Source organism: Phalaenopsis equestris, unplaced genomic scaffold, assembly GCF_001263595.1.
Source record: "Phalaenopsis equestris unplaced genomic scaffold, ASM126359v1 Scaffold000504, whole genome shotgun sequence".
Taxonomy (NCBI): Eukaryota; Viridiplantae; Streptophyta; class Magnoliopsida; order Asparagales; family Orchidaceae; genus Phalaenopsis; species Phalaenopsis equestris.
This window is the reverse complement of record NW_018164944.1, coordinates 943276-955952: the sequence shown is the minus strand read 5'-3', so window position 1 is coordinate 955952 and position 12677 is coordinate 943276. Positions and strand designations below refer to the sequence as shown.

Genomic DNA, 12677 nt, shown 5'->3' with positions numbered 1-12677 from the left:
GGATTCCTCTCATTGTGACATTTGATTTGACTATGGATCCATCGAATTTGGAATTCACTTTACCATCAAACTGACTTTCCAAAGCCTCCAAATGCGATTCAATGGTTTGATTAGAGCTTAATTAGCTCGAATTGGATCAATTTTGGTATGATTGGGTTCATCTTATTGAGAACATTAATTTGATAGTAAGTTTGTTGAAATCAGAGTTTTGGATAATTTTTACTTTGAATCATAACATCTCTTACTAAAAAATGTCTCGAGATCCATTTCTAATGCCACGAGATTTGTGAAAAATATTAAATTAGCTGATGATGCTTCATTTTCCTCCTTATTTCAAGAATTTTAGTTTGTATCATTAAAAAATAATTCAAAAAATAAAAATAGGATAAAGAATTCAAAAAAATTTGGGTAGGTTGGAGGTGGGTGATTGCAGACGACGACGACAGTAATTGGATGCATGGAAGAGCAGAGCGGTTAAATGTGCCCACATCATGGGTGGCTTTCTAGACTAATAGGTCCGGCTGGGTTAGGTCAGGGACACTTGTAGGGTCAACACAGTCTGGGTCAGCTATTCAAGCTGCAGATCAAACTACGCACTGCATGACCCGTGAATCACTCAATGCCTTACTTAAAAACTATGGGACATAATGAATCAACTGGATTTCTCCTAGGAGAACCTGCAGATCATGCATGACAATCCTCAATTACAAGATTGGATGGTTGTCATGTGCCCGAATGTAGAATTTTAACTTTCACAAATTTGGGACCTTTTCTACAATTTTTGAGCCTATGGTTAATAGGCCAAACATAGAGGGGAGAGGAAACACTTCCGCTCTGAAGAGTCTGGAGTCTTTTGGTCTGTTATTGTGCCTTCTTCTATGCTTGAGTTACACAACACTTAGAGTTTCTTTTGCCTATTATTTGGCCTTCTTCTATGTTTGTGTAACACACCTCCTAGAGTTTTTTTGGCCTATTATTTTGAATCCTTCTAAGCTATTATAGTGTAACCCTCAAAGTCTTTTTGCCTATCAATGCACATCCTTCTATGTTGGTGTAGTGTAACCCCCAAAGTCCTTTATGCTTGTTGTTACGCTTCTTAGATGATATTTTTTACTCTTTGAGGTGTTGATGTGAGGGGAATCCCATCCCCCAAAAAATTAAGAAAATTATAAGAATCCTAAGGAGACAATAAAAACATTTCTAAAGATTAGGTGGTCATTTCCTCAAAGCTTAGAAGACCAAGATTGTAAGGATCAACTATCTCCTTAGCTTGTACAAAAGAGTGTATAACATCAACACAATAAAAATATTATTATTGAAATCAATTAACGAAGTTTAGGATTGAATTTTCATTCTTGGTGGTTTTTCTCTTTTGACAAAGTTTAGAATTAATGAATACATGAGAAGAACTACGAGAGACACAAGCTAACTTCGATCAACATGTAGTTTTTCAAGTGTAATATTGGCTCTTAAAGAAGAGAATATAGAGTTGTGGATCGAGTGTGTAAGAGAATTCAATAAAGGCTTCTAAAAATGAATTCATATGATGCACCATTTGATTGTTGCTAACACCGATGACCTGACTTCCAGCCAAGATCCCAAAGGTTTCGCTTCTCACTCAGAAAGGGGAGAAGCTGGGAGTGGCTTGCAATATCACACTGGAGAGGAATACATTGTGTTAAATTAATGGTTTCTATTCTTTAGCTTGTAGCTTAGTGCTTTGCGATAAAGTGTCTGCAGTTATAGTTTTTCCTTTGCTTTAGATTATGATAGTGTATTTGTTTGTACATCTCGCGCACCTATTTGTTGTAGATTTTTACACTTTTGGATAGTGCACATATATATTTAAAATTTTTACACATTTGGATAGTTCATTATACTTTCTGTCTCATTTTTTGCTATATCATAGTATAATCTCGAGTTGCAAAGTGAAAGTAGAGTTACCAAGTATTTTTTGGAGCTAGATTGTTATTGCCTTCACACATTGAGGTTATTCATGCCTTCAGGCTGCCACAACCTCCACATATTAATGCTAATGTATGAACATTAATTCCTTAAAGTTTACCCTTCATAGAAGATAAGATTCAAGAATTTAATACACCTTATTGAAATATTTCTCCTCTAATAGGAATGCAATAACACCAAATTTATCTTAGACTTATACCTTTTTGAATTCTCAGGTAAAATATTTAGCCCATGAGTAAGTAGAACCTTCTAAGGTTTATAGATCTTTGATTTTTTTTTTCAAGTGCAAAAAAGCCTTCTAAAGTTTACAACTTTCTGTGATTTTAAATGTATTTGTACCTTCTAAGACTTGTAGCTTATTGAGGTTTTTCAATGTAATTGTACATGTATCTTAGAAGGCTTATTGTCTTCTAAGATTTTATTGTACATGTACCTTTTGAATCTTACAACCTTCTAAGATTTTTGAATGTATTTATACCATCTAAGGCTTGTTACCTTCAAAGATTTGTTAATGTACATACCTTCTAAGGATTATAGCCTTCTGAAAATTTTTAATATAATTGTATCTTTTGAGGCTTGCGGTCTTCTAAGATTTTTTGAGTGGTGACCGTGTTAACCACTTGCTCTTATGAGATTTTTCTAGTGAGGGCCATGTCCACTACTAGCTTCCTATTGAGGCCACCATATGGTGTGCCTTTGAGGGGTATGGATGAAGAGCTTGTCAGCCACTTAGCCTCAATGGGTCTTTTTAGTGAGAACTATGTCCACTACTAGCTTCCCATCGAGAGTGCCTCATGAGCTTCTCTTCTAGGGGCATAAGTTTAGATTGTGTTTATCACTTGCTCTCATGGGGTCTTATAATAAATACTTTCATTCATAAGAAAATTCTCTTAAAATAACAAAAATTCATTGATAAAACATTAATTGGATAATACTTTTTTGCTACTAATAATAATAATAAAAGTGAATTTATTGTGAGAGATAAAATTATAAACTTAGATGTTAAGATAAAAGCAACAAGTTTTTTCATAGAGATAAGATAGGTTGTAGTTGTGCTTCTTATTTAATAATTTTAGTAATTGTTTTCTTATCCTCCTTACCTCATTCTTGTATGTAATGTCCCAGGTGACCTTGATGTATCAAACATTTAGTTTCTTTCTTTAAGTGCAAGAATCTTTCTGTTGAATTCACTTTTGTATGTAAAAAAATTACAATATTAAATTGGTCTCCACCATTTAGATTTTTAATGGATTTGGCCACTTAAGGTATTTGGAATTTTTAATCTCCATTAAAAGATTAATTTTGGATGTGTTCACTAGAGTGATTAGATGTCTTAGATTGATTGCATTTCTCTTCAATTGCCTTTGATTGCTTCCTTTTATGGAGATTTGTACAACTTCTCCAAACGTGTGATTGCCTTTCCTAGAAAGTTATTCAAATTATCTTTGATGTTTGTGAATAGCTTCATCAATAGTTAATTAAGCTGATAATGTTAGTCTAGGAGCACGCTGCATGAGATGAATGAGTGAAATTAGCAATATTCAAGAAATCAACTCCGTGTTTTAGCTGAGGAAGAACTCTAGTATAAGGATGGGTTGTCGATTGAGCATCCTCTACATGTGTATCTCTGATTGATGGTTGATCTTAGGGTAAATGAACCTTAACTCCTAACTCTAATATTTGTTGTTGAGCAACACGTAGAAAATAAAGAATCTCATTAGAGATTCCTCCATCCTTCGCAAGCAGTTCTCAAAAGGTAAAGTAGATACATTCTCACCAATAGGATGCATCATGCTACGGAAAAAATCAAAGGCTTGACGTCATGTACCTTGAGATTGTGTCCGAAAATGATGGGTGTTAAAACATGAAGCTTTTTACACATTTTAGCCATTTATATAATATAAACTTTTATTAAAGAGAATTTGTTTCCCAAATAGGGCGCCAAACTATCGTGTGCCAAAAAAATCATGACATTAGAGTAATAATTTAACGTCTCAACATTATACAAAAATCCAAGTCATACACAGATATTGAATAGCAATTGAAATTCCCATAAAGGAAAAAAACCACGGGTCACTCAACAAAATGATCCACTATAAGTTTACAAGTATAAATTTAAACCCTTATCTTACAACTGAGAAACAGTTTTTTGTACACAATATACATAAAAAGTTATTGTACTTTGAATACAACAATTGATAATACTTTCCATCGTGAGTTATAGCCTGATTATTACTATGTTTGAGTTACATCATTGTGTAGTATTTGTGATACTTTGTTACTCAACATAGTTCTTTATTACGTAACATGATAGTTTGTTACTCCATCAAATAAGTAGTTACTTAATAGGATACTTCATTAATCAATAAGATACTTTGTTACTCAATAGAGTACTTTGTTACTCCATAGGATACTTCGCTATTAAAAAGAGTACTTCATTTCTCAAAAGAGAACTTTGTTATACAACAAAGTCCACCAACAGTGGTAAGTTGAAGGTAATCGACAGCAATTGACGGTGGTTGACATGTGATAGTTGATGGTGGTCTGCGGTTATGAAGGTCTGAATATATCGCTCGGTCTGAAGTCCAGAAAATTGCTGGAATTAGGCTTCCCTTCTCCTTCTCTCCCTCAAGTCAAGAGAATGGGTCAATTTATGGGAATTAGGGGAGGGGAGTTTTAGTCATTCAACAAATAACTCCCATAATCAGCTTATTGAACAACTCATATTGATTCCACCTAATCATTGAGGTTTTTTAATAGTTTGAGACTTTAATGACCTCAGTATTAAGAAAGCTTAGGCTTATTGGATTCCTCTCGTCAAGATGCTCGATTTGACTTTATGTACTTAAATTTGGATTTGACATTCCAACCAACCAACCACCCAAAGCCTCCAAATGTTGTTCAATGGCTTGATCCGGGCTTGATTGTACTCAAATTGGATCAATTTTGGTATCATCATGTTCGTCTTGTCTAGACGGTCAGTTTGACTATAAGGTTGTAGAAATCGGATCCCTGGATAATTTAATTTGAATTTGAATATTTTTTGCTCAAAAAATGCCCTTGAGATCATTGTCAAATGCCTCGAGATCAGTTTCAAATGATAAATTTAGTTGATGACTCATAAAAAAAGATATGAGGAAGAGAGAAGGTAAAGAGATTAAGAAGCTCTTGTAGCAAATGATAAAAAAGAAGTAGCCGCATAAATGTCTTATTCTACTCTACTAGCCCTCATCTTCACGCGCGCATTTTCTGTCCGGACACCTGACGCACCTCTACGTGCGGTGCAGATTATTCTTGAGTTATTTTCAGGTCATTTCTGGGTTATTTTCAATAATCCCGAAATAATCCAGAAATAACCCAAAAATAAAGACCGCGTGTTATTTTTGGGTTATTTCGGGATTATTGAAAAATAACCCAGAAATAACATGAAAATAACTCAGAAATACCCTGCGCCGCACGTAGAGCTACGTCAAGAGTCCGCACAGAAAAATTTTTGCATCTTCACAATAAGATTCTGTCCCCTAGAAGTTGTTAACATTATCAAAATTGTATTTTTATATAGATGAAGCGCAATCTACTCTGTATCCCTTTTTTAAGGCTTAGTGTGATGTTGGATCTGTATACAACCATGGATACAGACGAGTCTCATCCAACAATATAAAATTTGTATTTTGTTTGAGATTTTTTTTTTGTAGTTATTCTGTTCATCCCTTAATCTTTGCTCAAAGTTTCATTACTATCCTAATTAACCTAAGATAATTTCCATGCACATCATTTTATATAGAACAATGACTTCTTCACACATGCAAACATATAAATTTATAGGCGAGGACATTTATACATAAATACATCTAAATTTAGGGTATGTTTGGGGCAGCTGCAGCTTATTAAATAATCTGCTGATAAGTTAATTAAAAATAATATGCTAATAAGCTAGGTGCGGTGGCTATTAGGAATTTTTTTTTTTTTTTTGGAAAAACCAGACCGCTGCAAGAAAGCTGTCGCCGCACAAAACGCATAAGCTGTCAAAACGTAGTTTACCCAAACAGTCCAGACGTGTTTTTAAAACTCTATTGCACCAAATAAGCTGCCTCAAACAGACCTAGTTTAATCTAATTCATAGCAAGATTATGCTCAAGCAATTCTGATACAAATCAATATAATCAAAACACACATTTCAAAGTCTTGATTCATGCACCCATCTATTTCAGATTTGGAGAAATTTCTTGGTACAATGTCATCATTTGAATTAGAGATAAGACTACTTATTACAAAAAAAAATATAAGGTGGAGATAAGACAAAGATCACATAAATCAAATGTGAACTTTTCACACATGCACGGCATTAATTTCGCTCCTTTGATTACTAGCAATCATGTTGGATTAACTTTTTGAATATTTTATACGGATGGACAAGACTTCTAGCCCACCATGAAGAGGAAAACTTCACTTATTTTTCCTTGTAGATTTGTATCATGGCATCACTTTTCTCACCAATAAAATGTGAGCTAGCTCATTCAATTATTAATTATTAAAAATATATAATCATCCTCACATGCACATAGATTGCAAATCTTATAGAAACTCAATTCATATATCTATGAATGTATATTTTAATCCTTATATAAAAAAAAATTATGCTTATATTTGATAAATAAGATTCAACTCTTTTTGCTTTGGCCAAGTTTTATTAGATGATGTACTCTTGGGCAAAGTAATTCAATCAGCTTAAACTCGGGATATTAAAGGGGTTAAGAGATTATATTCATAGACGATGTCTTGAATTGAAGATTTGAATACACTACATCTTAATGGCAACGTGATGGTTGCATTAGTGTTAATTGATTAAAAATTTGAGATTTTGATGAATGAGATTATGGCTACAAATTTTATTACCACTTCATTATATTCAATAAAGATAGGCTAATTTGGTTTACACTTTTTACATGAATCGACTCTTCTGTTTGAGATGAACATTTGAAGAAAATTTGCTTGTGAATGTCCTCTAGAGCAATGTTCCATCTCAGATGAGATAAACGTGCAAAATCTTATCTGTGGGTTGAAGTGCCACCAACACCTTTTTAGTTGTTAATTTACTCTAGTTGTTTGAAATTAAATATAGACTCCATTCTTTGAGTTGTCTTGAAGCAAGATTCACATAAAAAATGTTTGAACACAATGATTTAAACTTACTATAACTATCATGGCTATTCAATTAAAAATTAAAATGTCTTATATTTTAATAAAAAAAAGTTATTTTTTTTTTAAAATTAAATATTTATCTTTTGAGCCAATTGCTACTCAAAATTATTGTTTTACCAAATAAATACTATACGATATTGTTTGTGTTACACCCAATTTAATGGAGCATTGCATGGGATCAAGATGCCAAAATAAATTTTTATAGATTATTGAACAATAATAGGATATGACTAATAAGTTATTATACACAATATAGTTATAATTTATATATAAATTATAATATAATATAAACTATATATAATTATAATTATAAATTACTTTAGTATATAATAAATTCTATAATAACTATAGTAATTTATTTATATATAGTAAGCTACACAAGGATAGTATGTGTGTGTGTGTGTGTGTGTGTGTATATATATATATATATATATAGATATATATATATGTGTGTGTGTGTGTCGCGTACTCAGAACAGTTTGTAAGTCCCCTTTGGTCTGGAGTTTGATTTCCCCTGGTGGAGGGTGTGATACTCGAATCGTTAGGAGCATCTGGATGGCCGGGGCTCGTATAATAGCCTCAGGCCTTTCTTGTTGAAAATATATCTATCTATCTATTTATCTATCTATTATTAAGCTTAACATAAATCAAATCACTATAACTTATACTAATAAAAAGTAGTCATAATTTACCATCTACATTGAGCCAACTTTTCTTCTCATACAATTACATGGCAGACCAAAATCGCACAATCTATTATAAAACAAAATCAAAATTCATTTTCAATAATCACATCTTAAAAGTAAACCAACCATATCAGCATAACATATACTTTTACCATAAAACAGCACAAGAGTCAACGCCTTCAGCTCCACGCAGAATATTGCTGCCACCATCTCCTCTCCCGTTCTCAGCCACGTGTCATATTACAGAAAAGTATAGCCGATATCTACAGCTCCATCCGACCGTCAACAACCATTGTTGACTGGTACTTGTGCTGCAGAGAAAATTCAGAAGAATAAAATATAGTTCTTTCTAGTGTTGCCATCAATTCTAGCTCATTGAAGTGGATCAGATTTCATTTTGTATAAATGGTGCTGAAGATTTCATGTCTGAGAAACTATAATCTAGAGAGAGAGAGAGAGATGGGAAGGACTCCATGCTGCACGAAGGTGGGGCTACACCAAGGGCCATGGACATCACGAGAGGATGCTTTGCTCACCAGCTATATTAAGAACAATGGTGTAGGCAATTGGAAATCACTCCCTAAAAGGGCAGGTATATAGCTTATGCGATAAAATATTAGGTATGGAGTTTGCATGCATGCAGATATGTTACACTATTATCTGTGTATAATGATGTATAACATGATTGTACATAGAATCCGCATGCATACAAACTTAGATCTACATGCAATGTTCTCTTAGTTTACAGGCTTATTTTTCTCTCACACAAATGCAGCTTAATATTAGTTAGATGTTATATGCCACTGTGCGAGCTCGTTGTCAAATAATATGAGTTTCTGTCACTTGTTATTATATTTAAGAACATATAGATGAACTCATTTATTTTTTCATTTGATGAAGATAGGGATATGGCCTATAATAAATAATTTTATAATTAAATATATATTGAATAGTGCACATAAATTTTTATGAGGAACTTAACTGATAATCGTTCTATATTCACACTAATAAAAAAATTAACTTTTACATACATCAATTTTTTCAAATAAACATATGTTGAATCTGAATTTGTCATTGATTGATTAAGATCGGTACAGAAACCTTTTTGATGTACAACATAAATAATATTCAAAGATGTAATTGACCCTCTCTTTTTCTCATAATCATACACACGCTTGCAAAATTATTACTGTGAGGAGACCATGCAGCCTTACTTAATTTTGACAAAGAAAGACTAATATTTTAAAATAAATATAAAGCTCTCATAGCTTAGCCATGGCTATCATACATAGAAAATAAGTTTTCTTAGGATATCTAGAAAGCTAAAATTTGATTTTCAGCATGGTGGTTGTCAAACTCCCCAAAAGATATAGAATACATCAAGCATGGCAACAAATGAATGAATACATCAAGAGAAAAAGTTTCTTAGGAACAATTTCTGATTATTATATTAATGAATAAGCTTCAAGATAAAAATAATAAGGCTGAATTAAAATCAGGAGAGATGTAAAATAAAAGATGGATTCTTATCTTACTCTGTAAGAGGTTATTATAATATATAGGACAAATGAAGGTCATTTGGACATCTAGGCAAATAAATGCTGGATAGAAAACCACATTGCTCTTGAGAATAGCATTGGACAGCTATAAATATGATTTCATTTGAGGGCATTTTGGTCAACTATTCAAGCGGATAATCGCGCCACATAATCATTGAGATTTGTGCTCGACTATCATTGACCTAACAAAAGTATATGGTTCGATAAAGGCAATAAGCTTAACAGTAGTGCTAATGGTGACATGTATTAAACCTACAGAACTAATCAATTCCTGTCAATCATTTAAATCTAGGAGCATACCAACAAGTGGTATGTAAGTTTGAAGGAACATGCACCACCCTACCAAACTCTTTTTGTACATAAAATATCGCTAGTCTACACTCATCATGTGATGCCTGTGTTGAGAAATTAAGGCCAAGAAAGCACAAGAATCATCAAAATCAACAAGAAAACACAGAGATTTAATGAGGTTCTGCACTTTGTCTATGTCTTCGGGGCAGAGCGGCGGCTTCTTTAGATTTCACGAAAATGAGTATAAAACCCCCTTTAAGGTTACAATACAACATATATATATATATATATATATATATATACCGCTCCGCTGGCTATATATATTTTTATATAACTCTGACGTACAATATGTAATTACAAGATTATCTCTATACCGTACCGTGGGGGCGTTGCCCCCGCACCACCAACCCTTATAACGAAACTCTGTCTAATTGGACAGATGCTTTCGCTCGCTCCGTTCTATTACAACATCTATCCCTTATCTGGTACATGAGTCATACCTAACCTAACATAAAAAAAAGTACATACAAATAAAAGTCTATGCACCATATCATTTTACATGTGGATGTGTAGTGGCATTTAGTGCTACCAAATTTAATGTTCAACAACCACTGTTGATAACAGATAATATTACATATGATATGGTTAATGGTGTAGATGCATGCAACAAAAAAAAATAATACATAAAGACCTCCATGAATTTATACCATCATCCATAAACAAGTTGAACATATGCAATTTTTTCTCCTTTGATAGCCAGATGGCTTTGATTATTCAAATCTTGAATCATATTTCTAACTTTCATTTATGCTAATATTCAGGACTACTTAGGTGTGGAAAGAGTTGCAGATTAAGATGGATGAACTATATTAGACCCGACATTAAGCGTGGAAACATCAGCCCTGAAGAAGAAGATCTCATCATCCGCCTTCATACTTTGCTAGGAAATCGTTGGTCTCTCATCGCCGGCCGTCTTCCCGGCCGCACCGATAACGAGATCAAGAACTACTGGAATACCCATCTCAGCAAGAAGCTTAAGAATGAAGGCTTTGTCATAAGAGAAACAATCTCAAGACGACTTAAATCTTCGCAAAATCACAACTTCATGAAGATGACGAATAATAATAATAATAACAACAAAATCAATGAAAAGAAACCTACTGATGAGAAAGCTACAATGAGTAAAATCTATGCACCAAAGCCTACTAGAATTGAACCACGGTATAGCAACTATGTCATGAGTATTGTGACAGAAAGCAATGAAGAAACTCAAGGCACTGATGGAAGATTGGATGGTGGGGATGAGATCAGCAGTGGAGATTATCAAAATATTATATATGGTTCTGACAATGGAGAAGAAGCTAATTTTGTTGATGTGAATCATTACTTGGGTTCGGATTTGGATTTAGTAAATGGTGATTTATTCTTGCAAGATCATGAAGTGCTTGATAGAGTATACCAAGAGTACTTGGAGCTCTTGAATGTGTAAAAAGGTGAAAAGATTTAAATTATATATAGCGATCAAAGACTCGGTAATGGTGTAATGAGTGTTGTACATGTATCTTAGTACATATTTAATGGACAATTTCATCTTTAATATCTCCACCTTGTAGCTTAGAACAACTTGGCCTTCATACTAATGAAAGAGATTTATGTTGTGAAAGAAGTATACGTTAGATTTTCTTCCTTCAAGTTTGTTGTTAAAGTATGTTCTTTTTTATGATCTTTAGACTCAATACACCATCTTTTATACTCACTTATAAAATGAATTTTTATATGCATTTAGAATATTAGCTTCTTCTTTTTATGAAAATGGTGATTGATGAATATCATAGCACAAATTTTATAAAGGCAAAATTTAATCTCGCAATCTTGATAATAATTTTCAAGTTATATGGCACTAAAGGAACTTAGAAAAGTCAAGGTATACTTTGTCAATAGTAGATATTATATATATTTTTTTACTCGAGTGGATATCTGTGACAAATCTGATTTTTTTAAGACTAATAAGATTAATAAATGCTGTTTCCTCCAAAGACTATTTTATTTTGTATGAACGATTATTATTTTATCATCAAATTTATACATTTTTTTTTATTTCATAGTTTATTCAAGAGTAAAAAAGTTCAAAGAGTTTTTTATACCCAAATACGACCGTATACCCTAACAAAAATTTTTTAGGGATACTATATAATGAGACTTAATGGCTTCAAAGGCTTGTGCTTGAAAATTAAGTTATTCTGGATCTGAGCTCACCCCCACCTTCCAAATTTGTTAAAGTTAGCCCTCATGTTGAAGTGGTCAAACCAGCCCAAATTACCAAGGAAGACCATCGTTGCACATAAAGGCATGTGGCAATCCTCACTTATGGTACCTACTGACATCCATATCTCAATCTTTCACCAAGACATTGTTGACTGATTTGTATGGAATACAATTTTATATTTTGTTTCTCTCAAGTATAAAAGGTGGTTATAGGGGCTCTTAAAGAGGACTTCCTTTTCAGAACCTCCAAAAGATCTCTCTTTTTCTCTTCCCTCTGCCTCAACCCTCTTCTCTCTTTATGAGAGAAGCATAGATATTTCCATCATAATCATTACACCTTCCTCTTAAGGATAAGATTTTTATCAGGTTGTATGAACTCACGAACAATATGAAACCCTACGTCCTAAAAAGGATTCAACATCTTGAAAAGTACAGTAAGTGTGGAGTTCATACTCAAACTCAGCAAGAGAATCCCTCCAGCATAAGGAAGAGAATGAAATAATTAATTATACTGTAGAGTTCATGACGCGACAAATTAACAAGCTGAGGATATGACATCATTGGGGTCGGTGGTACATAGATGGGGGATATCAAGACATGAACCGTCGAGCAAGAGCAACCTAGATAGAATTTACCAAGGGCAAAATATATATGAGCCCTTGGTTAATAGCTAGAAGAAGAGGGAGAAAAAGAAGGGAAGAAACCTACA

General features: G+C 33.2%; 1 protein-coding gene across 1 annotated transcript; it reads left to right on the top strand.

Moving 5' to 3' along the window:
* Nucleotides 1–8303: 8303 nt before the first annotated feature.
* LOC110028206 (myb-related protein 308-like) lies at nucleotides 8304–11192 on the top strand. The gene is made up of 3 exons (XM_020729960.1): nucleotides 8304–8445; nucleotides 9605–9721; nucleotides 10525–11192. The coding sequence occupies exons 1-3, from the start codon at nucleotides 8313–8315 to the stop codon at nucleotides 11190–11192; spliced, it is 918 nt and encodes a 305-aa protein (XP_020585619.1). The 5' UTR covers nucleotides 8304–8312.
* Nucleotides 11193–12677: the final 1485 nt, after the last annotated feature.

Coding starts and splice junctions, on each gene's coding strand:
- LOC110028206 (XM_020729960.1), top strand. CDS start 8,313: ATGGGAAGGACTCCATGCTGCACGAAGGTGGGGCTACACCAAGGGCCA. Junction 8,446..9,604: donor ATCACTCCCTAAAAGGGCAG/GTATATAGCTTA, acceptor ACCTAACAAAAG/TATATGGTTCGATAAAGGCA. Junction 9,722..10,524: donor TAGGAGCATACCAACAAGTG/GTATGTAAGTTT, acceptor GCTAATATTCAG/GACTACTTAGGTGTGGAAAG.